At 47.2% G+C, this 26110-nt stretch overlaps 1 protein-coding gene across 3 annotated transcripts; it reads left to right on the top strand.

Moving 5' to 3' along the window:
• The first annotated feature begins 600 nt into the window (after positions 1-600).
• On the top strand, positions 601-25186 carry SERPINB6 (serpin family B member 6). Of its 3 annotated transcripts, none has more exons than XM_045551579.1 (7): positions 601-713; positions 12253-12427; positions 16635-16787; positions 19928-20045; positions 20862-21004; positions 24296-24451; positions 24640-25186. In XM_045551579.1, the coding sequence occupies exons 2-7, from the start codon at positions 12263-12265 to the stop codon at positions 25042-25044; spliced, it is 1140 nt and encodes a 379-aa protein (XP_045407535.1). In that variant the 5' UTR covers positions 601-713; positions 12253-12262; the 3' UTR covers positions 25045-25186. The 3 variants fall into 3 exon arrangements, with proteins under 3 accessions (XP_045407535.1, XP_045407534.1, XP_045407533.1); XM_045551578.1 differs by lacking the exon at positions 601-713 and adding an exon at positions 861-961; XM_045551577.1 differs by lacking the exon at positions 601-713 and adding an exon at positions 9593-9615.
• The last annotated feature ends 924 nt before the right edge of the window (positions 25187-26110 follow it).

Here is a 26110-nt window from a genome sequence, read left to right as displayed (position 1 = left end):
ACAACCAAGAATTATCTGGCTCAAACGTCAATTGTATCGATGTTGAGACAGCCTGCTTAGGGTAAGGATGGAGAAGGCAATAAATAGCTTGAGGTTTCAAAAACTGAACTCATTTTATAAACCTGGCTGGCATCCCCTCCACCCCGCGCCGCCTCCACCCCCAGACCTTTCCGTGTTCCTCTCCATCTGAGATGGGAGACGGGGTTTTCATACTCGTTTGTATAATCTGTCAGTAACCTGGGGTCTAATCTTACCAGCCTGAAGAGTAGAAGTCTTTGAACACACACCATGGTCGTTGCTCATGTTTCACTTCTGTTCTGCCCATGTCCAATTTAAGCTGATGTTTTTCTAGAAACTGAAGCCACAGTGCAGTCTCCACAAAGGCACAGCGAACACGCCGGTGGGGCCGCGCACCGTCGTCCGCCGGGGGAAAACTCCCCGAGGGCGAAGTCGCGCCAGCGGGAAGGACGCGCGGCCCCCAGCGGCAGGCGTGGCCGGACCCGGGACCGTCAGGGCGCACCTGCGCGCACCTGGCAGCTCCCTCCGCGGCGCTCCTTCCCCCGCTCCCGGCCGGGCGGCGGCGCGCTGGCTCGCTGGCTCGCAGCCCGCGCTCTCGGCCCGCCTCCCCGCGGCCGGCGTGTGAGGTCCGGGGCGGGTCGGCCGCCTCCAGCCAGCCGCTCCGCTCGCTCCGGCCACGGCGCCGAGACTCCGGAGTACGTGTCTGGGGTGGGGCCCACTCGGACACGCGGGCTCGGCTCTCCGCTCCAGCGCCTGGGGTCTGGGGGGCGGCGGGCACGCGCGGGGGCCGAGGGCGCGCGGGCCCGGAGCCGCGAGGAGTGGGCGTGGCCGCGCGGGGCCGTGACCCCTGCAGTCCCGGCGAGGCGGGGCGGGGACGGGCTGAGCGTCCCGGCTCGGGTTCCCTTCTGGTGCCGGCGGCCACAGCGGACGGTGACGCCGCCCGGTGAGTTGTGCGTGGTCGCCGGGCCGGCCGGTGACGCCCGACCCCAGGCGCGCAGGCCCACCACCCGAGCAGGAGGCGGCCGGCGCGGGATGGGGGTGGCGCGGAGCCTCTCCGGCTGTTGCGCCGGGCCCCCGGGCCACAGGTGACCCTCGCGGCCACGGGTGACATCCCCCGCCCTCCCAGAGGCCACGGGTGACACTCTCGCCCCGCGACCCACGGGACGCGGGCTCGCGCCGGTGGGCACTAGGCGTTGGGAGCGTGGGAAGGCTGAAGGCGGAGAGGGCAGGGGCCCGGTCCTCCTGCGCCTTTTCGCTGGCCGGCCTGGCTCGGGACTTTGGCAAATTCTGCAGCACTGTTCGAGGTCGCTGCGGCCTGTGGACACAATCGTGAGGACCACTCCAGATCTTGTAACTGCTCTGTTTTTTAATCAGACTCACCGCGGGCAAAATATTACAAGATTTGATGTCTTCAAGGCAGAGGACACGGGGGAAACTTTAGCCGTGTTTGGAGTTTGCTAGATGAAATTGGCATTTAAGTTAGTTTCTTCCTTTTTTTCCCCTTACAGCTCAGTTTTGGAAAACGTATAGAAAGTTAATATTCACATGCTGTCAGGAATACTCAGCTGGGAGGGGGAAGCTGAGACAGTTTTGGCACTTTTGCTTCCTGGGCCTTTGTGCCTGATGACAGGAATGTGCCCCGACCACGATGCCTCTTTGCTTCCTGGTGTGGTTTAGGACTGATGAGATGAGATCTGTTGTGTTAAGTAAGTAACCTTTGGATTAAGGTCCCGAGGACCACATGGTATTGCTGGAACCTGTGATTAACTTGAATGACTGCTGTTGTCAGTAGAGATGGGGTGTGTCAGGCTGATTCATGGCCACCTCTGAGTAATTGCATCTGTTGTGACTTGGTGCCATCACAGAGAAAGGCACTTTTGGTCATACTTGACTACAAAAACTAACAATTTAGATTAAATAAGGGCAATTCCAATCTAACGCATTTTATTACAATTCAGCATATTGCAGTTAGACCAGTAACAGTAGAGTGACATTAGAATGAACAGAATCAACATTCTTTTCTATATATCTGATGATAAGGGTACTGAAGTGGACGTTGTAAGGTCCCATGAAAGACCACACACTTTACATTTCCAAGCTTGCTGGACTTGGGATTTGGCCAAGACATCTGAAGAAAGAATATAATGTATACAGTAATTCCCCTGTTTATATGTTAAGCAATTGCTGCTCAGAGAAGTTAAACACACACACACACTGCATAAGAAACGTAAGGTTATGGGCAAAGCAGGAGCCCAAGTTTGCATTACAACTATTTTAAAATGGTTATTAAATTTTGTAGAAAACAAAGACATCCTTAATAGAAGTTAAATAGCACAATTAAATAGTGACACCTAAAAATATTATTAAGATGTGATCAGTTGAATAAAATCAATTATGAACATTACCTGCTCAAAGTTACTGGTGATGCTACAGGAAAAAAAATGATGCTAGGATAGATTAGTTAGACTTGTTTAAAAAATATATAAAATTGTTCATAAATATCCAGTTTTTATGTCTGTAATTAAATATTACTTTTATTTTAAAAGGCATACTGTTTTTAAAGCAGTAAATAATTTTGAAATACACAATGAATTTTGCATATATGTGTGTGTATATACATATGTGTATGTGTTTTCATATATATGTGAAGGACACTTGGCTGTCTTATTTACTTCAGCTAAAGAGGTAGGTACTTGGAAAGCCACTGAAAGGTGTTGAGTTTGCATTGTGATCTATGGAAGCTGCATCCTTGTTACTGGCACAGTTACTGAATGGGTAATACAAAGGCCTCAACATAAAAATCTCACTAGATTGTTTATAATTTTTTTGATATTTGGAATATCTTAGTGGTAAACTTTAAATTTACCACTAAATTTATTGGTAAATTTAATGGTTTATTTTTCTTTCTTTTTAGGATTAGGATCTCTTTAATCTATATATGATTAATTATTAAGTATTTATATATTATTCATTATTGCAAAGTGATAATGAAAATGCTCAAACTCAGTGACCTCCAGGCACCAAGGGGCAGGCACTGGGCTGCCATGAAGAGATGACAGATCCAGTGGAAGCCCCCCACCCCCAGCTCCTGCCCTGCCTACTTCCAGAACAATACCAGCAGCCAGACTGGAGGGTTCCTCCATTTGCTGGTTCCACAACCAAAAAGCTACTGACCCCTTGACCACACTGCAGTGAAGCCCTCAGCTGACATGTCCTGCCCTGTCAACAGAATTTCCAGCATTGTTTTGTGTTTTCCTGATAAATATGGACTAACGTCCAAGGGTCGTCAGGCATTTTTGGGAAGCGTAGGTATGAAAGAGAGAGACCTAAATAAAATAAAGCAAACACCAACCACCATAGCAAAAGGACCCCAGGGAAAGAATGCAGGGAGCAGAAGAGAACTCAGTGAGAAAAAAGGAAGGCTGTAAAGAAGGAACATCAGAGAAGAGAAAGAGTCCTTGGACATTGAAAGTGCAATAGCTTAAGTTAATAAAACAATCAATAGGACTGGAAGATAAAATCATGAACTGTCTTCCAGAAAATAGAACACAATGTCATTGTTATGGAAAATCCAAGAGAGGGAATGGAACCCTCCAACTCAGGGCAGCTGGGGTGGGGCAGGGTAGCTGAAGCTATGGGCTGGTTACGTCTGCATCAAGTAGCCTTGCTTCAGAGTACCATACAAGTACCATTTTCTGTGTGTGCCACGCGTGGAGAAGGTCGAAAAGTCCTAGATGAGGTCAGTCCTAGACTTTTGTACCTGACGAATATGAGGTACAGAAAAAGAACAAAGAACTGGAGGAAATGCCTCAGAGATTTGGAGGTGACATGATGTGCAACCCATCATAGACCCTGCCAGTCTACCAGTCATATGGAATGGTAGGATAAGGACATTTCCAGAAATGCAAGAAATCAGAATATCTATATTGTCTTAGAAAGCTATTGGACGATTTGCTCCATCAAAGTAAGGGAGTAAACCATGAAGCAGGAAGATCTTGGGGTCCAAACCCAAGGTATTATTGGCAAAGAGATATCTCAGACGAGACAGCTATGCAGCACTCTGTAGAGCAATAGGTCCAAAGTGGAACCATTTCAGTAACGTGGCTGATAAGGAGTGGTTGATGGCCACACATACATATTATGAAAGAGTAGTAAAATTGCAGCCTAGGTGAAAGCTAAGTACGAGTGTGTTTTAGCAGAGCGAGGTGTATCAAACTTTGAATGGCAATCTTATTTACAGCGTGATATATGAGGGACTTAGAAGAAGTATCTATGCCAGCTCTGTCACTGGTGTGCCTAACAACAGCAGCAGTATTTCCAGTCAGTGCCAAAACTCCGTGTACTCCCTGAATATTCAGATTTTGTGCATTACAACTCTTCTGCGTTAAAAGAAACCAGAAGAGGGCCTGCCCACCTTGTCTTTTGACTAGGAAAATCCACAATGGGCCTGTAAGACCTCATTGCCATAAAGCAAGAATGTTTGGAGGTTCTCAATTTAAAGAGGTTCCCATAACTCCAGTTAGGACAATTTGAGCATCAAGAAGAAAACAGTATCAGTTAATTGAAATGTAAGGTTTTTGGATGGCCGGTGCCAGAGAAAGAAAGATGAGCAGAGTTGAAAGGGTTAAGCAATGAGGCTTTATTGGAGTGCTCCAGGCGAGGTTCACGGGTCCCAGGAGAGTGAGCCCCCCCCCCCCCCACCCAAGTCACGGCAGCCCAGAAGTCTGAATGGGTTTATATATGATTTTAGGGCTGAGGGCTGGGGGTTTCTTTGGCGTGAAGAGTTTTGGCTAGAAGAGTGAGAAATTTCTTTGTTGCAGTTTTAAGGCAAGTATTGAGAAATAGGAGGGGCTTCTTTTTTTTCATTAGGGAAGGCAGGGGTGCCCACCACCAGCCTTACATGAAATATATTGCTTTTTTAAAAAAATTAAGCCCATTAATAAGTTCAGATGAGGCAAACAAAATGAACTTTAAAAAGGCACGAAAGAATTCAGTAATGTTTGCATTTGTCTAAGATTACTATGGAAAAAGTTTGGTTATTACAGGTTCCTAGGCTAACTAACAAGCACAGTAGTTGTACAAACCAACCTAAAGGCCTAAAAATTAAACTAAAAGACCAAGCTTTATGATAGAACTCTGGGCTATGCAACTCAGAGGAAAACTCAAATAATATTTCATTTTAAGAAAGGACACCAGGCTACAAAAAACTGAAATTTGATGTTTGGCCAAGGCCTTGTAAAATCCCAGTGAAGGTGGGATTGAAGCTCAAGTCTCCCCTCATTAGTCACATGTGCTTGGCTACAAAAAGTGAGTGCCCTGTGCTGAGAAACAGCCAAGACGTAAAGGACCATAAACCAAACCTTGTTTTTGTAGAGAAGGAATGGTCCCTCAAGATTAATTTAACCCCTAGGAAACAGTTAAAATACACATTACTATTATCCTAGGAAAAGTATAGAAAGATATAACAAAGATAAAATAAGTTAAACCCATGATATTAATTAATACCTGTTGCTAGACTTAAGTACAGGTGTAGAAATAAGTTTTGTAATCATTGTACTGTTTTGTGTATTGTTAAAACATGTTTGAAAGTCTTAGGAGAGGCTAACCTACTACACTTGTAAATCTCGATTTATTAGATTTATAGAAATTCAAATGTTTACTAAGGTTTGTTTGTGGAATTTTTGTTTGCTTTAAAAGATGCATAAAAGCATTTAAAAAATCAGACATACTAAAATATATCATCAATGCTTAAATATTTAAGAAAAAATAATTTCTTTGCCATGTAAGCAATGTGCTGTGTTTTAGGGGGAAAAAATTTAGCAGCCTGCCAAATAAGAAACTGGCCATTAACTAATGAATTGTAATAGAGAAAGTTGTCTGCCTGGCAAAATTCCTCTTCAGAGTCAAAGTCCCTGTGCTCGGCATTAGCGTGGCAGGCTGTGGGAGAGGGGAATGCAGCTGGGAAATTATTTCTTGTGTCTGAGTGTATGAGAGGATTACTGAAAGGGGCCCAGGCCGTGGTGGCTCATACCTTTAATCCTAGGACTTTGGGAGGCTGCAGTGGGAGCATCGCTTGGGCTCAGGAGTTCAAGACCAACCTGAGCAAGAGTGAGACTCTGTCTCTACAAAAAATTTAAAAAACTTAGTGGGGTTGTGGTGGCGCATGCCTGTAATCCCAGCTACTTGGAAGGCTGAGGCAGGAGGATCGCTTGAGCCCAGGAGTTTGAGGTTGCTGTGAGCTATGATGACACCACTGCACTGTAGCCCTCGTGACAGAGTGAGACTCGGTCTCAACAACAACAGCAACAACAAAATTACTGAAAGGTTTTGACTGACCTGTGGAACATTTGGGGAATGTTTGTGATATGTACACAGAAAACTGAAGAATGTGAGAAAAGGCAATATTCACAGAAGGCAAAGCAGCATTAAATGAAAACAGGAAATGGGTTCCTTCCTGTCCCACCCCTCTGGCTTAGCATGGAATACTATTTAGTTATAATAAAACAAACCTGTGGATGGGGAGGGATAAGGGAGCAGCAGAAGAGAAGCAGATTCCTAGCCCCCAAATTAGGAAGGCAATAGATGATATCTGAAATTGTTAGGTCAAAAATAGCAGTGTGTACATGTTATGTAGAAATACCGATAAACACCACAAAAAAGCAAAAGGACCTGCAAATGACTGCCTCTTGGGAGTTGGGAAGGGTGGGAGGGAGCCTGTTGTCTTTTGTAATATCTTTTTTAGCATTTATTTGATTTTTAAATGTGTTTATATTTCATGGAAAGAAAAATTAACCATAAAACCCCCTAAAATAACACGCTATAGAAAATGTGAAAATACAGAAAAATGCAAAAAAACTAAAAATTATCCGCTACTCAGAAACATCTGGTATACAGGATATCCTTCCATTCTGCCTATAAATTATACTTACATTTATAGAGTATACACACTTATAGAAATTATATGTATATGTATATTTCTTCCTAATTTGCATAGGTAAGATTAAATTGTACTTCTGCTTTTTTCCCACACAATCTTGTACAGTCCCATGACATTGCTCTCATTTTAATTATGATTACTTCCCTTAAGATTCCATCATGGATGTGACAGAATCTAACTGGTTCTCTGTTGTTGGGTATTTAAAGATTTTTTTTCCTGTGGCATATGAAGTACTTCAATAGTTATTTTGTGTATAAAATTTTTATTGGTACCTGTGAGTTTTATCTTCAGTGAAATTCCTAGAAGTGTTATTTTTTTATTCAGATGGTATGTTTTTGTGACATTTTCTTTTCTTCCTTCTTTTATTTTATTTTACTTTTTTTAAACATAATTCTACATTATACTCAGGAAATATTGATGTACCAATTGAGAGCATCAGTTGCATAGGATGAGACGGATTACCTGTCTTTGTCAGTACTGGAAATGAATGGCTTTTGTACTTGGCAAAGTTCATGGTTTAAAAAGGTGTCTTTCATTTGCTTTCCTTTTTGGGGAAGGCTGTGTACCACGCTGATTAAGCAAGTGAATGCCAGAGCTGTACAGACTCCCCGGCTCACTCTGCTGCCTGTAGCCCGGGGTCCTCTGGGCTACTTACAGATTCTTAGAGATAAGGTTCCACATCTTTGCTTGCAGCCTGCAGAAGTTTTCAGCACCTACCTCATGGGGTTGTAAGGATCTTTCAAGAAAAATGCTAATGTGAATCTCGCACATAGAACATTCTAAAACATTGGCATTTGTTATTTTTCTCTGAAGTTGAAACTATTTATTTACCAGTTTTGAGAGGTATTTCATTGCTTCTGGCTGCTTTTCAGGTAGAACATCAAACTATGCTTTTTTGGTGTCCTTTCTGATAATTTTCCTTCTCATTTCTTTGACGAATTGTATTGGACTTGCCGGAGCTATCAGGCCAAAATATACCAGGATGAGATGACAGATATTTTTATCTCAGTCTGTTACCAAAAGTTAGGCCACTTGTCCACGAGGCTGAATTAGAAGAACAAGGACAAATGGTTTGTTTGGGAAGTGTTAGGTTTGTTCCAGGTGGGAACCCGAAAAGTATGTATAGGACGGAATGCAGTAATGGAAAACTTAGGCTTGTAAAACAATAGCTGCAGGAGTCTGGGGAGTCCCTATATTATAAATGCGGACCGGACAGCTGCAGCCAGCGAAGCCGAAGCCGGCATTCCTAACCCCCTGATAAGGACGAAGCTACCCTCCTCCCCTTATCTCTGCAGGATGAGACTGTCGCAGGGGTCCCAGAAATTGGTTGTTTACAAATTTTTATCACAGCGGCTTTTCCGGCCCAGGTACTCACTCCCGAGGGAGAAACCCTCTATGAAACCCAAGGCTTTCCCCTCCTGCAGGGTGGACGCCCTTTAGGTCTCCACCCACCTGCACCCAGATGCTCAAAATAAACAGTATTTTGATACACGTGGGGCTCTGTGTGTCTCTCTCAGCTCCAGGCCTAAGGGGAAGGAAAGATATTTTATTACTTTGCCAGCAAAGGAGGAGGTTCCTTTCTGAAAGGCCATCATCTTCACAATAAGCAGAAATACAGACCTTGTAAAGGGTAGCTTCTCAGCTTCAGGCAATTACTGTTCAACTATATTGATTCTGATCCTCTTGTCTCCGCATAATCTCGTGACCTCCCTTTACCACGTCTGGGCTGGGCCGTCCCCTTTAGCACAAATAATGAAAGACTTGCTCTGCCCCTCCCCACCACTGGCCTGGGCAGGGATGAGGGTTTTAGTTCTCAAAAAGAAATGGAGGGTGTTTTAAAGAGACAGAACATATTTTTGCCTTGTTTATTCAGGCCATTCTCTCTGTTACGTATTCCCCACCCTCAATATTTCTCTTCCATGTCTATAGGAGGAGTGGTGACTACTCTGTTATAGCTCCTGCTTGGGGACGGACTCCAATGTTATGTCATCAACTGTGATGATGGCTGCTAAAGTAGACAGTTGTTATCTCTTAAGCATGTATAGGAAGTGTCATTTGTTATTTGATTGAAGGGCATTTATCAGGAGTGGGCTATTCAGTTGTTTCATGATTAATATATTTTCTGCTTTAAGATTATCCTGCATCTCTTAGATAAACCTCCAGGGCATCATTGATTTATTGTTTCTTTTTTAGCAATTTTCATATAGGACATGGATATAATTTTACTTTTTCATGGCTACCAGCCATGACTTTCAACTGAAAAATGTTATTACTAATCTCATTGTGGGCTTTGAAAATTGAGCTAAATTTTTACTCTTCTTTCTGTATTCGATGTTAATGATTAAATGTTAAAGATGGAAGAGAACACAAACTATCTTGTATATCCACTTCCTCATACAGAAAGGGAGCTGAAATCAGAAACCCAGTGATTTGTCCAGAGTCCCAGAGCTGGGACTATGAACCTTTTCCTCTGAATGTCCTGGTTTGATTTCCCCAGTTCAGTATTAGGAAAAAAAAAAAAGACTGAAACTGCTTTATATTGAGGAACTATTGTTCTTTCAGCATTAAATCCCCTTGACACAATGAAGCCCATGTACATGGATTTCTCCTCTGCCTCAGATGGTGTACTGTGGGCTGGCCAGACTGGCACGTCCCCTAAGGTATGTCTTCAGGTGGCGAAAAGAGGGCAGCTTTGCCTTGTTGAGGTCACTGATACAAAGGTCAGTGCCCAGAACAAATTCTTAGGGACATTACCAGAGTGCTTTATTAATGCCTTTCTTAGGTTGGCGTTTTCATTTGAATTAAGAGTCCTTCAATATTGGGGGCAAAATGTTTGCTGATGGTGAAATAGAGTCTTGGCTAAGGGAGGCCAGGGTGTGATTCAGGACCTTTCCCTGGCCCACTGACCGGGTGACAGCCTCAGTCTTTTTTCAATTCAGGGAGGCAGCCTCTCTCTGTGAGCTAAGCCATCTTGGGGGCAAAGTCAGAAGTGTCCCTGTCCCCAGGCTAGGGAAGAGCTCGTGTGGTGAGTAGTCCACAGACACTTGTTTGAGTCTTGACATTAAGGCTGTGTTTCTTGCTTTGAGGTGTCTCCTTTTTTATTAATTCTTAATTTAGAAGTTTTCTTATTTTGCCAGTTGTTTTTCCTAAAGCTGATAAGAGGGCAGCTCTTGCTGATCTCGAATCCAAGAACAAAAAATGGGTTGCTTCAGTGTCATGTAATGGCTACTTCTGTTTATATGGATGTTTTCTACAAAATCCTGGAGTTATTTCTGAATGGCCAAAGAATCCCGTGTATTCAGAAGAATTTTAGTAATGTGTACATTCTATTGTACTTTCATTAAAAATTAGTAATCTTAAGATGTATACGTAAAGTCTCGGGAAACCAGGAGTGCCGAGAGCCCCAAGTCTTCTCTATAACGAGCAAAGAAGAGTTTGAAAATATGTAAACAAGGACGGTAAACAAGATTTATCAGGTATATTAGTTATTGTATTAGTTTCCTGTGGCTGTTGAAACAAAGTACCACAAACTCAGTGCCTTAAAACAACCGGTGTTTATTCTCAGAGTTCTGCAGGTCAGGAGTTCAAGTCGGTGTTGCCACGCTGGAGTCGCGGGGCCGCATGAGAGGCTGTCCCTGCTCTGTGCAGCTACTGCAGCGCACTCTGCTCGGCTCCAGGCCCCTTGTCTTCCAAGCCAGCATCTTGCTTTGTGTTCATTTTGCCTCTGTCATCTGTCCCTTCTCCTCCCTCTTAGAAGGATACATGTGATTACATTTCAGAGCAACTCGAATCATCCAGGATAATCTCCCCGTCTCAGCAGCCTTAACTCAGTCGTGGCTGCAGAGTCCCCCTTGTCATGTGAGGGAGCGAGCTCAGGTTCCAGGGATTAGGACCCGGTTATCTTTGCGGCTCTCGATCTGCCAACACAGCTGCAAATGTCAAGGACCACTCGGTGAAGAAGGGGTTAATTCATTACCTCCTCACAGGTCCTTCAGTTGGGCACCTCCTTCCCTCTCCCATCTACCCCTGGAAATATCTGCCTGGCTTCTCCCTTCCTTGTTCTGTGGGTTCCCACCCACTGCTCAAGTGAGTCATCGGGAATGCCTCAGAATGTGGCATTCTGTGACTGGGGAAATGCTAATTTGGTAAATACTTGTGACCTGTGTCAGAGCAGACAGCTCTGGGTCCCGGAGTCACCTCCCTGCCTGCCCTGCCACATTGGCAACCTGCCTGACGGTTGGGCCCTTGTCTGCCCCATACCCTCTCTCCCGAGTCCTGCAGGCTCTTGAGCAGTAGCCGAAAGACAAGGCCTCGGCCCTGAGTTAGCTCGTCTGCTCCTTGGCCTGGAAATACCACTTCTTTTCTGTGAACTTCACCTTCCCCATTGTAAAATGGGGAGTTGACAGTAGGTACCTCTAAAGACCTGTTGTGCTTGAACGTTTTGTAATTCTGTGATCCGACTGGCCTGAAGATAACCCCCCTCACCCTGCCCCTGGCTCTGGGCCCTGGGCCCTGGCAGGGCTGCGTGGCCGACCGTCGAGATGCCTGCAGCCTGGCCCCAATCTCGGAGACTGCGTCTGGAGGTGCAGGTGGGCACGCGCCCGCTGCCCAGAGCGGGGTTGCGTGGTGAGGTGCTGTGAGTGCCCGGCCCAGGTGCCCTTGTGGTCCAGAGTGGGACGTGGCGGCTGGCCCGCACAGCAAGCAGGAGGTCCTCAGAGCACAGCTGAGGATTGGGGCTTTGCCACCTGCGTAGGTTTCCTAGAAGGAGGTCTGAGAGTCAACAGGCGCTTGCTCATAAGGCTGGCATGCATCTCTGTGTGTGGCTTGATTTATCATCTTTTATTTTAAGGCTTCAGACTACCCTAAAATGGGGTTCTCTCCCACATTATGAAGATATTCAGCCATCTTTTTCTGTGTAACTCTGTGAGTGAATTTATCATTTTGAATCATTTTCAAATCATAACACAACACGTCTAAGCCCATGCAGCACCCGCAGAACAGCCGTGGAAGTGAGGTATTGGCTCCAAGGAAGTGACCCCAGTAAAGGGTCTCCTGTGTCCCCTCCACACTTTTCCCTATTCATGGGCAAACGTGCAGGTAGATGTCCTATGTAGGATCGTATTCAAAACACAACTGTTCATTTTTTATGCTTAATATTAGAAACACACAAAATAATTTTGAGGGCCCCCAAAAGAAACGCTCAGAGTTCTGTGTGTGTCCCTGCCTGCTCACTGCACCAGAGCATCGGTGGTGACCGCCAGCCGCCTCTGCTGCTCACTGTGAATCCATCTTTCCAGGCTCCCCAGCATGGATGCGCTCTCGGAAGCAAATGGCACCTTCGCCTTAAACCTGTTGAAAACCCTGGGTCAAGACGGCTCCAAGAATGTGTTTTTCTCACCCATGAGCATATCCTCCGCCCTGGCGATGGTCTCCATGGGGGCAAAGGGCAACACCGCCGCCCAGATGACCCAGGTATGGTTTCAGGGCAAAAGTAAGTGCTAGTAAATGCCAGTTGGGCTCATCCTCCACATTCCGGGTCCCACAGAATTGCTCTAGATGGGTAACTGCAGGTGTCCGGTGGGGGGATGGCATGATTCAGAGGAATGAGTGATTTCATCCCCACAGGGCTTAGCTTGCTCATGAGTTTGTATGTAGATGTGGAGTCACCGTTCTGTTTGAGTCCTGTGATATTCTTTGGGTATGGTTACCTGCCTTTTGGTTGTTAGAAATTTTTATGTTCTCATTTATGTGTAAAATCCCCTTAGAATGACACTTGTCAGCCAAAAAATGTTTTAGTAGTGTTTCAGTTATTTGTTGTTGAGTAACCAACATTCCAGAACTTAGTGGCTTAGGATGACACTTTTCTGTTTGTTGATTCTGGGTAGATGGGGTAGTTCCTCTGCTCCACTTGGTGCTGGGTGGGTCCCTCGTGTAGCTGCTTCAGCGGGGGCTCAGCAGACTTCCTCATGGGGGCCTTCCACATGCATCTCTTTGGCAGGGCTGCTGGGGCTCCCATGGGCACAGTAACTGCATTCCCAGAGGAAGGTCTCCCAGAGGGCAGGCAACTGGGAGTGCAAGTGTGTATCAAGCCTCTGCGTGTGTCCCGCTTGCTCAGGCCCGCTGCTGCAGGCAGGCACACCTCCAAACCCAGGGTCAATCAGAGAAGGGCTGAGCAAGGCCATGAACACAACAGGCGTGGCTCATCAGGGCCACCCGTGCCTGCTGCTGCCTGCCCTCTGGCCTCTAATGGTTCCCAGCTCTCCCAGGGCCCTGAAGTCTCATCCCACCGTGGGCTCAGGCTTGGGCTGGAAGTCCAGAAGGAACAGGAGTGGTTGAGGCTCTTCAGAAGCAGCTCCTCCAGGTGGCTCCTTGGGTGCAGAGATTCATCCACTAAAAAGAGACAATTATCTGCCCCCTCCCCACCTCCTCAGCCATGCAGTGGCGGGATAGGGTGGGATAACTGCAGTGGACACTCCCTTCACAAGCCGTGGGCAGCAGCTCAGTGTGCAACGCTCAGGCGTCATGCTCTGAGGCTTTGCGGAAGGCGTGCAGGTTTGTGCTTGTCGGGCATGGCGCTGCAGGCCTTTGGGGCTGCGAAGTCGGTCCCTTTGCACTGGGACAAGAGCCCGTGGCGGCCTGTGCGGTGCCCTGACTCAGCTTTATACCATGTTGGTGCTGTTTGAAATGTCCGTGGGCTACGTCATCTTTAAGGTTCTAAGTGAGAAGAAACTTCAAGAGGCTGATAGTTCATGGAGAGAAATTGAAACTCCAGAGAAAGCTAATAAAATAGCAAAGCTAGCACATTTTGAGAAATTTCAGGCTACGGCAGAAGCATTAGCAGCACTCACAGACCTGATGGAGGACAAAAGCGATAAACAGCTGAAGGAGGTTCTGAAGACAAGAGTAAAAGCAGCCCACGGATCCCTGGCTGTAGCTGACGCTAAACTAGGAGGGGGCGTAAAAGAAGAGCTGGATCGTGGGCGCGGTATGCTTTTTGTTTATATGATTCTCGATCCATCAGTGCAACAGGAAAGGCATGAGCAAAAGTAGAAAAATCTGAACAGAAACGTCAAGTGAAGACTCATCCTCTTTCTGGTGACTCCACATTTCCAACCTGTTCTAAAAAACACAGAATAGAACCGGCAGGTAGAGAGGATGAAATTACGGAAAAGAAAGTGAAAAAAAAAAAGCCAAGATTAAAATTAAAGTTGAAGAAGAGAAAGAAGAAGAAGTGGTAGAAGAAAAGGAGACATCTGTGAAGAAGAAAAAGGATAAAAAGAAACACATTAAGGAAGAAGCGCTTTCTGAGGAGGAGCCGTGCAGCCGCACAGAATTCCTAGACCTGAGAAAAAGAAAGAGAGAAGGAGGCTCACAGAGGGAGCCATGATCATGTCAGCTGGACGTGGCGCTGGAGAGGCAGCTGGCAGCACCGGGGATGCCGGGTAGGCTCGGGGCAGGCTCGGGGAAGGCTGCAGGAAACTAGGTGATCAGGCGTCTCTGCCTTGTCAAACCTGTTGTCTTCCACCAACTCTGGTAACCTTATCCTGTCTTCATTTCCTAGAGTCTTTGATATACAAATAGAATTTTCTTTGTATTTAAAACCAATAGTGAGGGGAGGTACATTAGCTTGCTAGGGCTGCTGTAACAGACACTACAGACTGGGCTTAAGCCACAGGAATTCCTTTATTTCCTCACAGTTCTGGAGGCGGGAAGTCTGAGACCCAGGTGTCGGCAGGCTGGTTTCTCCCGAGGCCTCCCCTTGGGTGGCAGGTGGTGTCTTCTCCCTGTGTCCTCGCATGGCCCTGCCTCTGTGTGTCTGTGTCGTCACCTCCTCGTCTTATGAGGACACTGGTCAGGTTGGAGTAGGGCCCACCCTAACGGCTTCATTTTAACTTAATTACCTCTATCAAGGCCCTATCTTCAAGTAATGTCACATTCTGAGACACTGCGGGTTGGGACTTCAGCATGTGAATTTGGAGGAACACACAGCTCATCACGGGAAGTGGGGAGGGATGTTGCAGTCACTGCACCGTGGCAATTCTGAAATCCAGCCAGGCGCACATGGCCGGTCCCCTCAGCCCCAGAGCAGGGGGTGTTCCCGCAGGAGCCTACACAGGGCTCCCCGGAGTCACTGCTCAGCCCCGCAGGCTGCCCTCCGGGCTCAGCTCCTGGCAGCTCCTTCTATGAGGAATGGCCCGAGCTTGCTGCTTTCCGCCCGCCTCCCGCCCCTAGGAAGTAGGGGCCCAGAGGAGGCCTCCCCGACTTTGAGCTGTCTCTCCTTATTAGTCTAAGCTGTTACAACTCCTTAAACACCACTATGGGAATTCCATCCATCTACCTAAAATCTGCTTCCTGGGACCAAAGCTACATGCACGAACCTGTTGGGGACAGTGCTCCGTGTTGGGAGGCAGGTGCTGTGGGGCAGAGTCCTGCAGCTGTGTGGCAGCCCCCTGTCTGGCCAGAGTGTCTATGAGGCGCTGCCTGAGGGTTAACAAAGTAGATCTGGACCTCAACCCTGAGGCCAGCGCCTGGGATTTGACCTTTGCCCTGTGGCCACTTCTTTTAGAATCCTTGGCCACCTGGAGAGGCTGGGAATAAGAAACATTTCTCTGTTTCACCCAGCACATTATGGGTTGGAAATAGTTCTTTAAATTCTGCTCGAAAGCAGAACAGTTCCCTCTCAGCTCCTCTTTTTCTTCCCATGTGTCATCCCAGGCAGCTAGAAGAAGCCACATCCTTCCTGGCCCCCTGGCCAGATGCACAGGTTCACAGGGAGACAGATGAGCCACCGTCCCTGCCCCTGCAGGTGGCCGTCTCTCCACTCCTGCTGGTGCCCACCACAGCCCCCTTTCTCCAGCCCCTAGAGTAATTTTGTCAGCGTCCTTCCAGCCTCCGTCCAAACCCAGGGCCACATATTTTAGGTTTTTGTCGTGGTGGAACTCCACTTCCAGATGGCTGCATGTGTCATCTATTGCCGTGAAACAAACCAACCCAAACTTGGTGGCTGCAAATAACAGTGATTGTTTCTCTGATCCTGTGGCCTGTCCAGGCAGGTCTTCTGCTCCCCATGGTGCTGGCTGGGGTCACTCATGCGGCTGGTTCAGTGGGCAGCTGACTCAAGAAGGCCTCTGTCTCGTCTGGGGCCTTGGTTCTCTTCCAAGCAGCTCTCCCCGGTGGCGCCACCTCCTCAGGACGTTCCATGTGGCTTCCCCTCCAGCAACATATGTGGGACTCCTTCATCGTGGTGGCTGGGGTTCGAGAGAGCAAATGTGGCAGCTGCCAGGCCTTTTAAAAAGGATCTAGGCCTGGAACAGCATCACTCCTGCTGAACTCTGTCAGTCAGAGCCAGTGGCGGGGCCGGCGCAGACCCAGGGGCCGAGGACAGCTGCACTTCCCATGTCAGGAGGGGTCCCATTTGCAGAGGCCGGAGGTCTGGTTGGCAGCCTTGTTTGTAGCCAAACTGCAGAGAGCCCGGGTTTGTGGAGGGGCATTTCTGCTCATACCAGTACTGGCAGGGTGCAGGGAGGGAGCTTTCAAGACACTTTTGGTCTTCAATCGGATGGATCTTTTAAGCGGTAGTAAGGATCTACACGCTTGTTAAGCCGAGTTTGGTGGTGTCCCTGTTTCCCGAAGTCAGAGCTTACTGAAGTTGTGTGTTTTTATTCTGTTTTGATTTCAGGCACTTTGTTTAAACAAAAGCAGTGGCGGTGGAGGTGGAGATGTCCACCAGGACTTCCAGTCACTTCTCACCGAAGTGAACAAGACTGGCACTCAGTACTTGCTGAGAACGGCCAACAGGCTCTTCGGGGAAAAGTCTTGTGATTTCCTCTCGGTAAGTCATACTTGCTGCTACTCGCTAAAGAAATAGAGGTGGGGGTGGGGAGGACACGTGGCACAGCAGGAACCATGTGGACTATGAATGTCATTATACCATACACGTGGTTTTGTAACTTGTTTCTTGTCACCTAACAATATATCTTAAATTCTTTGCCTCTCAGTATATGTGGCTCTACCTCATGTTTTTGAACTGTTGTGTGGTGTGCCTAAGCATGGACATACCTCAGTGTAGTAAACCCGTCCTTCATTGGTGGGAACTGAGGTCAAACCCAGCCTGGGCTATGCAGGCAGTGAGTGTTTTTGCATGTGATTTTGAGCTTATGTGCATGTGTTGCTCCAAGGTGGATTTGTAGAGGGGAGGAAGAAGTGAAGCTTTGAAGTTTTAATAAATATTGCTACTTTGCTTTTCAAAATGCTGTTTACATTCCCTCCAGGAATATTAGTAGCACGCTCATTCACACACATCATCATCAACACTGCATGCTGTTAACCTTTAATAGTGTGATTTTTAATGAGATTGAACAATTTTCTTATGTTTTTTGAGCATATATGTATTTTCTGCAAATTGCCTATTCTTTTCACATTTTTCTATTGGACTGTATGTATGTATGCCTTTTTCCTTATTGATTTGTAAGTTGTTTGTATGTTTAGGATATCAGTCTTATTCTGTGATTTTTTTTTCTATCATTTTTCAACCTGGTTTCAGAATCTACATTAATTATTTTTAAAAAATGGTATAAAGTGAATGTAGACAAGCATGAGGTCAAATATTGGCAAGATTTATACCATAGTGTGATTTTTTACAACTTGTTTTACTTATTTTTATCAATCTTAGCTACTTTCTAGTTATTGTCTTTTTTTAAAGCCTTCTATATAAAGAAAAACAAAACTTCCACAAACACAAAGGACTGCTGATTTGCTTTAATTTTCCTTTTTTCTTCTCTCTTGGTAGATGTTTTAAGAAAAAGAAAAATATTAAAATGTTATTTTGATGTTATAATATAAAACAAAGAGATCAGAAACATTAGTCAATTCTTTCTCATTAATTTAGTGTTAGAAGAATCCAATATCTATCACAACATGTAATTAGATATTTATTTAGTTTGATTATTCATTGCTTTTAAAATAGTAACAAATAGCAGACAGTTATTTTCAAATGTGTTTAAAAGTTGTAAAAATCATCCGAGGGTATGACAGGTTATCAATATGTGATTGACCAGTTTACTTCCAGACTATTTTCTTAGTTTGAGAAATTTAAAATTTTTTCCAAAGCATTGATCAAGAAGCAGCACAGTGAAATTGGCAAAGTACGCACTATGTGAGGCTTAAATGCAACGCTCTGTGAAGTTCACCTTGTACAGTGCCTGCCCCATATTGAGACTTCAGTAATGTTACGTAAGACAGTAATAATGAAAATAATTCATCTGGTCCTTGAAGTAACCCTCTGAGGTGTAGCTAGTGCTGTCTCCTCATGGATAGGGGAGGACGAGGAGGCACAGAGAGACCTATGAACTTTTCTAAGGCCACAACGCTAATGTGCTGTAGAACTTGTGTTCATAACTACTGTGCGTCATTGTCTGTCTAATGCCATACTGAAGGAGAAATGTGAAATCCTGTAATATAAAAGCAATTCTCGCCGGGCACGGTGGCTCACGCCTGTAATCCTAGCACTCTGGGAGGCCGAGGCGGGTGGATCGTTGGAGCTCAGGAGTTCGAGACCAGCCTGAGCAAGAGTGAGATCCCATCTCTACTAAAAATAGAAATAAATTATTTGGACAACTAAAAATATATATAGAAAAAATTAGCTGGGCATGGTGGCGCATGCCTGTAGTCCTAGCTCCTCGGGAGGCTGAGGCAGAAGGATCGCTTGAGCCCAGGAGTTTGAGGTTGCTGTGAGCTAGGCTGACGCCACGGCACTCACTCTAGCCCGGGCAACAGAGTGAGACTCCGCCTCAAAAAAAAAAAAAAAAAAAAGCAATTCTGGAAAGGGGAACTAAATATTTAGCCATAAGCTATTCAAATGAAAGGTTGGGAAGTCATCCCGTAGTACACTGTCAACATAACTAGTTATTCCAGCGCACTTATTTTCCATCACATTTTCTGCTTTTATATGGCATAATGCAGGTGTTCATTAACATCATTTCATAGAATATATTAGCAAATTACAGTTTGAACTTTTTTTGAGAGTTGTTAACAGTCTAAAACTGAGCCGTGTGGCATGGTAGCCACTAGGCACAGGTAGCTATTTGAATCTCAGTGCAACTAATTAACATGGAATGAAATGACTTTCTGTCCCTCAGCTGCACTAGGGAACCTCCTGTGCTGGAGAGCCACTGACTCCCTTCTGTCAGGCGTCCTCAAAGCTGCCTGGGGAAGTGCTGTTGGGCGGGAGTGCTGTGCAGAATTACTCCTCTCCCCTGTTCTGTGGAGCCGTGGAGCCTGGCTGCTGTGTGCTGCTCTGCAGTGCAGAGGGAGCTGTGGCTCTTGCTGGGCTGACCCCACCCACGCAGGGGTTTATCATCAGGTGTCGCACAATATAACTACAGCTGGTCAACGTGTCTTGTCAGCTACCTCCTTGATGCAAGCTTGCTCCCTTTAAGTATCCAGCAGTACGTGAAGTTTATTTGATATTCAGACCATGATTTGATTTAGTTCATAAGCTAGGGTTAAATATAGCTAAAGGCTGGGCATGGTGGCTGACGCCTGTAATCCTAGCACTTTGGGAGACTGAGGCAGGAGGATTGCTTGAGGCCAGGAGCTCTAGACCAGCCTGAGCAGGAGTGAGACCCTGTCTGTACCAAAAAATAGAAAATTTATCCAGATGTGGTGGTATGCACCTATAGTCCCAGCTACTCAGGAGGCCGAGGTGGGAGAATTGCTGGAGCCCAGGAGTTTGAAGTTGCAGTGAGCTATGATGTTGCCACTGAACTTTAGCCCAGGCAACAGAGCCCTGTCTCAAAAAAGAAATAAAAGCTAAAAACTAAAAAGTTGGATTTTAGGTTAATTCCTTTTATTTATTTGTAAATTACACTTGTAAATCATGAAGTTGTTCTCTGCTTTGGCACAATGAAGAAGTAAGCTGTTGATGTTCATTATTTTAGTAGCCATGCAGTTATGTTACTCTGTCTCTCCTAGTCTTTTAAAGATTCCTGCCACAAATTCTACCAAGCAGAGATGGGAGAGCTCGACTTTATCAATGCTACAGAGGAGTCTAGAAAACATATAAACACCTGGGTGGCGGAAAAGACAGAAGGTGAAAATATATTCTTATTCTGTTTGTAATAGTATCTCAATCAGTCTTATTGTCATTTCCTTCACAAGACTGTCAAATGTAAACAGGAATGATTATTTTTTCTCTAGATAACTGTAAACTTTAAAAATATGCTTCGGAATTATCAGTATTTGACATTTTGAAACTTTGAAATGTATGACATTTTCTGTAGCTTTTCCCTGCTCTCATAAATGTACCTATGATGCCTCTCAGTAGTCGGTACACCTCTTCTGGAACAATCTACATTTTTAATTTTTTTGGGGGGGTGTTAATGTTAGGATAGTCTTTACTTTCACAAATAGCATGAAAAATTCTTATTACGGGTCATGAGCTGTCTCCCTCTGCTGTATACCTCACGCGCTGCAGTTTTCATGCATGGATGCGGGACACTCGGCCATGCTCTTGTCTACCTGCGTTCTTACACTGTTCTTCAGGCTTGTAACATCTTGTAACTGCCCATCTTTTTGACAGTCCTTTTAAGTTCCTGTCTTTAAGTCATAGACACCAGTTGTTCCTTTCTATCTCATATGTTATAAATTCATTCTGGACATGTTAAGGTCTACTTGTTCACTTTGCGTGTTTTATTCAAATGATGGTTATTTTTTTTACCAGAAGTTTTACCATTTTTGTTGCTTTATTTTAAGGACAAGAATCCCTTTACATTTGAGGGACACTGAAACTCATTATCCATGTGCCTGACTAATTAAGGAGATACCTGGTTTGAATGTCGTTCCTTATGTGTTGTGCACCAGCAAAGTCAAAATTTTAACTAAAGAGCTCTTTAATTCTTCCTTTTAGGTAAAATTGCAGAGCTCCTGTCTCCAGATTCAGTGAATTCATTGACTAATCTGATACTCGTGAATGCCATCTACTTCAAAGGAAACTGGGATAAACAGTTTAACAAAGAGCAGACCAAGGAGAGACCATTTAAAGTCAGCAAGGTGACTATTGTGCAATAGCAAAGGAGATTCTTGAAATGGCCCCTTTGTCCACATCGGTTTCCAAAACATGGCACAAGTCCACCTCAAGGAACTGTGCCTTATGTGGCCTGGGGCAGCTGGTGGCCCGGGCTCCCCGTGGGCCTTGGAGCCTTTCTGTCACCCTGCTCCTGCCCCGTGTGTCCTTAGGCTGCCCGTCCCGGCACCTGCCCTCCCGCCGCCTACGTGGCATGTCTGACGGTGTCGCTCTCGGGCTTAATTAAGGCCCTAAAGTTCAACCTCCTTTAAAATATGGTGGCTGAGGCTTTTGGTGGACCCGGATCCCACTCCCCTTTCCCCCCACCTCTCTAGCTTCATTGCCGTCAGCACCGAGGCACTGTGGGCATCCCCTTGCCAGTCCTCGCCCGTCCTGCGGGGTCCGCCGCTGCGCCCCCAGCCGTCTTCCCGGGCTGAGCGCCCCCTGCCGGTCTTCCCGGGATTTGCCGGGCTGAGCCGCCCGTAGGCGCCTGGGCGCACGCGGCTCGCACAAGGGCGGCGCGCAGGTGGTGCTCCCTGAATGGCAAACCCAGGAGCGATACTCAGTCTCCTCTTGACAGTAAAGACGATATAAGTACAGATTTTTGTTTTTAAACAAGCAAACAAAAGGACATGTAGGTGGATGCTGAGTTTAGCCACCTTTAGCTGGGAAGATGCCGTTGGCTAATGGCGCTTCCTCTTTCTCTCACGGAATCCAGTTTATTCTTTCGTGTTTCGTTCATCTTTCATTACAGAGATCTTTGCACCTGCACAAACACAGTGTATTCTTGATCACTGATTAGCTCTTCCAGGCCAACTTGAGCCAGAACCTTCAGTTCTTCAAGAAATGTATAATATTTTCTTTCGAGCTTTATTCTAAAATGAATTGTCCAGTTTTCCCCTGGCAAATGTTTTTCCCTCCTTGAAATTAGTCTTTAACAAGACGTGTGTTAGGGTATCATGCAACTGCAAGTAACAGAAACCCCAGCTCACTGTAGCTGGGCTCACGGAAGCTCACCTGGGGCTGGTGCAGACCTGGCTGACCTGGTGCTGCCACCGGGCCCAGGGGCCACCTTACTCTCCCTGCTCCACCATCCCCAGCACGGGTCCTTCTTCCTCATGTCAGCAGGTGGCCCAGACCACTGCAGTCCGGGCAGCCTGGAAGGACAGGGACGGGGCCTAAGCCTTCTCCCCTCGGAGGTTCTGCCATTGTATTCAGAGAGGGAAACCCTCTTTCTGTATGGCGTAGGCCAGAACTATTTCGCGTGGGTTGGGAGGGGTCCTCTCTTGCTTTCTCATCTCTGCAGTGGAGAAAGAAGGGGGAGGGGCTGCCGTGTTGGCTGCCCCAGCCTATAGGGGCATGCCCCCAAGGGCACAGATTTTGAACTGATATGCATTTTCATTTTAATTTCTTATTGCTAAATGACATAGAATTTATCTGTGCATATTTAGTGAATTGCATATTTAGTGAATCATCCAGTTACTAAGATCAGATCTTTTTATATTACAAAATTGGAGGCTTTGGGCCCTGGGGGGGGTTCAGGGAGAAATTGTCTAAGGCAGGGGTCAGCAAACTATGGCCTGCAGCCAAAGCTAGCCCACTGCCTATTTTTTTAGATCAAGTTTTATTAGAACACAGCCATGCCTATTTGCTTACATATTTCATCCTACAATGGCAGGTGAGTAGTTGTGGCAGAAACTGTGTGCGGCCACAAAACCAAAAGTCTTTACTCTCTGGCCACTCATGGAAAAAGTGGCCACTGGCCGAGGAAGAGAGTGGGGCGGCGGAGGCCAGGGGCTGTTCTGGGCGGAGGCCGGCTCAGGCCAGCTCAGGCCAGCCTCGGCTAGGTGAAGGCAGGAAGCTACGGCAGCAGTGTCTTTGGTGTGTTCCGTTTCATGCAGAATAACGTGCTACACCAGCGAACTGGAGACTGTACAGTGCCTTCAGCTGTGCCTGTCGCGGGGTATTTAGTAAATTCAGAGGAGGTGCTAGGAGTCAGGAACCGAGGAGGACTGTTGGATGGGGCACGCCACCATTCTCCAGTGTTTCTCCCTGTCTGGCTGGGGATGCACTGGCAACCAATGCAGTGTTTTCCAGTTAGCTGTGTAAATTTTGCCTGGCCTTTCAGTATCTCTGCTAATTAGTTGGTTTATTCATTTACTCAGCAGAAGTTGATTGAGGGCTAGGCATCGTGCTAGGTACTGTAACAGCCATTTACAAAGCCAGCGAAGCACATCTGCCCTCACAAAGCTCACGTCTTCCTGGGGGAGAGACAGCAAGCCTAACTGAGAACACGGGAGTGTGTCAGACAGTTGGCGGATGCTACGGAGAGGGGTCGGAGGTTGTGTTTGGGATGGGGGCATAGTTTCAGGTGACAGCTACTAAGGAAGCCTTCCCTGCGAAGGCAACATGTGAGCAAAGACCGGAAAGAGGCAGGAGGAGGGAGGGAGACACTGTGTGGATGTGGAATGAGCCGGGTTTGCCCCCAGAACCGTAAAGAGGCCCATGAGACTGTAGCAGCAGAACAAAGGGAGAGGGAAGGACAAGCTCTTGTTGCAACTGCAGGTCATTTTAAGAACTTTGGCTCCTGCTCCAAGTTGGGGGGAGTTAGGGAAGGGTGTCCAGCCGAAGAGCCGTGTGATCTGGCGTGGGTTTCACTGGATCCGTCTGGCTGCTGTGTGGAGAACAGTCACAGGATTATGTTGTGATACTCCAGGGCCAGGCTGCTAGCAGTGGAGGTAGAAAGAGCATGTCAGATTTGGATTATATTTTAGAGGTGGGGCCATATAATTTGCTAATGAGTCAGACGTGGGTGCTGGAGGCAGACAGGAGTCCGGGGCTTTTGACTGCTGGACGACGGTGCTCTCAGCTGAGATGGGCAGAGTTGTGGACGGAGCGGACTTGGAGGGAGTCTTTGGAGCCCAGTGTCACAGGCAACACTGGGAGTTTCTTTTATGTCCAAATGCATGTGCCAAGTGGGCAGTAAAATATCATAGTCCCGCATACAGAGGAGAGGTCCATGCTGGGGGTGTACATTTGAGAATTATGTTTAAAATCAAGAGACTGAATGAGATCACCAGGAGAAAAGAAGTGTTGGGTTCGCCCCGAGCCACCACGGTGTCTGGAGGGTGAGGGGGTGAATGCATGCCAGCAGAGTGGGGTGGCCAGTGTGTCCTGGGAGCTGGGGAGCAAGTGTTCCTAGGGACCGCTCTGTCGGATTTGCCCACTGTGTCAGCTGGATGTTGTTTCAGCTTAATGTTTATCTGTTTCCTTTGTAGAGTGAGAGGAAACCGGTGCAAATGATGTTTAAGAAATCTACTTTTCACATCACCTATATAGGAGAAATATTCACCCAAATTCTGGTGCTTCCCTATGTGGGCAAGGAGCTGAATATGATCATCATGCTTCCAGATGAGAACAGCGACTTGATGACGGTAACAGAGCGCAGCTGTGACCGGGGCGTGCTGGCGAGGGTCGCGCGGCCTCGCGGCGGCTGCCCTGCCAGTCCGCTGTGGAGCCGTTTCGCCTGCCAGCGGGGCTGACCCGCAGCCACACCGCCTCGCAGCACAGAGGGTTCACATGGCGGCCACCGGCTTTAAAGTCTTCTACTCTCTCCTTCTAGGTGGAAAAAGAAATCACTTATGAGAAGTTCGTAGAATGGACGAGGCCAGACATGATGGATGAAGAAGAGGTGGAAGTGTTCCTCCCGAGGTTTAAACTAGAGGAGAATTACGACATGGAGAATGTCCTTCGCAGCCTGGGTATGACCGACGCCTTCGAGCAGGCCAGGGCAGACTTTTCCGGAATATCGTCCAAGAGAGATCTGTTTCTGTCCAAGGTCGTGCACAAGTCCTTCGTGGAGGTCAACGAGGAGGGCACAGAGGCCGCGGCTGCCACAGCCGCCATCATGATGATGCGGTGCGCCAGAATCACCCCCAGGTTCTGTGCCGACCGCCCCTTCCTCTTCTTCATCCAGCACAGCAGGACCAGCGGGATCCTGTTCTGCGGCCGCTTCTCCTGCCCGTGAGGATGTGGCCAGCACTCGTGTAGCCCTGCCCTCTCCTGCTGACCTGCTTCCCTCTGGCACGCTACTCTCTGCCCGCGTCCCACGGGACCTCATCTGCAGCACTGACAGTTCAGAAATAAAGGGCCTGATTGTGGAGTCTCAAGTTTAGAACTCTGTGTGTTTGTGTGTCTGCAAGTGAGATGTTTTTTCTAGGGTCTAGGTCACTTGGCAGGGGCAGCACTGGCTGCTGAGCTCACCTCTGCTGGGGACGAGGTGTCCCCACCCCCTACCGCCGGGAGGACCCTGCAGCTTCACTGTGGGCAGACAGCTGTCCCCTCGGTTGGCCGTGCGACTCTGCTCTAGAAGACAAAGGGTGCTTCTCTCTCTTCTGCTCAGTGGCATGGCAATCTCACCTGCTTCCCGGGAGAGGACCGAGTGCAGTGGGAGCTGTGAGGAGGTATGGGAAGCATGTCTCAGAAACCCTCCGCAGGGAGCTCTTCAGGAGCGAGCAGGGAGGTGGGGAGAGCGGGTAAGTCAGACCAGGGAGAAATCAGTCCCCTTCCCCATGGGCAGGCGTTTCTGCTTCCCTGGGAAGGGTGAGCCACATACCTATTCAAATGCAAATGGCACACCTTCCTCGAAAATGTCAAATTACTTACTACCAAGGGGCAGAGATGATTAGGCATGTTCATTCACAGTAATGTAGTTTACGACAACTTCATGAGTCAGCACCAGATGACCTTGTTTCACTGCAAGTATTACAAACAGAAACAAGGGCGGCTAAGGTTTCTGGGCCCACTTGTGTTACTTGCTCAAAACGTGATTGCTACGCTCAGCAACATGGGAAAAAATAATGGGGAGGTTCAAGTGCAGGAGCTGTGCTTTTCCCAGGGCGGGGAGGAAGGACTTCTCCCCAGGCCTGTCTGCAGGCAGCGGGAGCCCAGCCCCTCCGACTTACCTGGTGCAACTCATAATCTCACTCCACGTGGTCTACTGTCCCCTTGAATCCAGACCCCAGTGACAGAGTGGGACTCAGGAGCATCAGGAGATGTGGCCACAACAGGCAGGAGAGAAAGGGAGGGGCCAA

Source organism: Lemur catta, chromosome 5 (genome assembly GCF_020740605.2).
Source record: "Lemur catta isolate mLemCat1 chromosome 5, mLemCat1.pri, whole genome shotgun sequence".
Classification (NCBI taxonomy): Eukaryota; Metazoa; Chordata; class Mammalia; order Primates; family Lemuridae; genus Lemur; species Lemur catta.
This window is presented reverse-complemented; position numbering and strand designations above follow the sequence as displayed.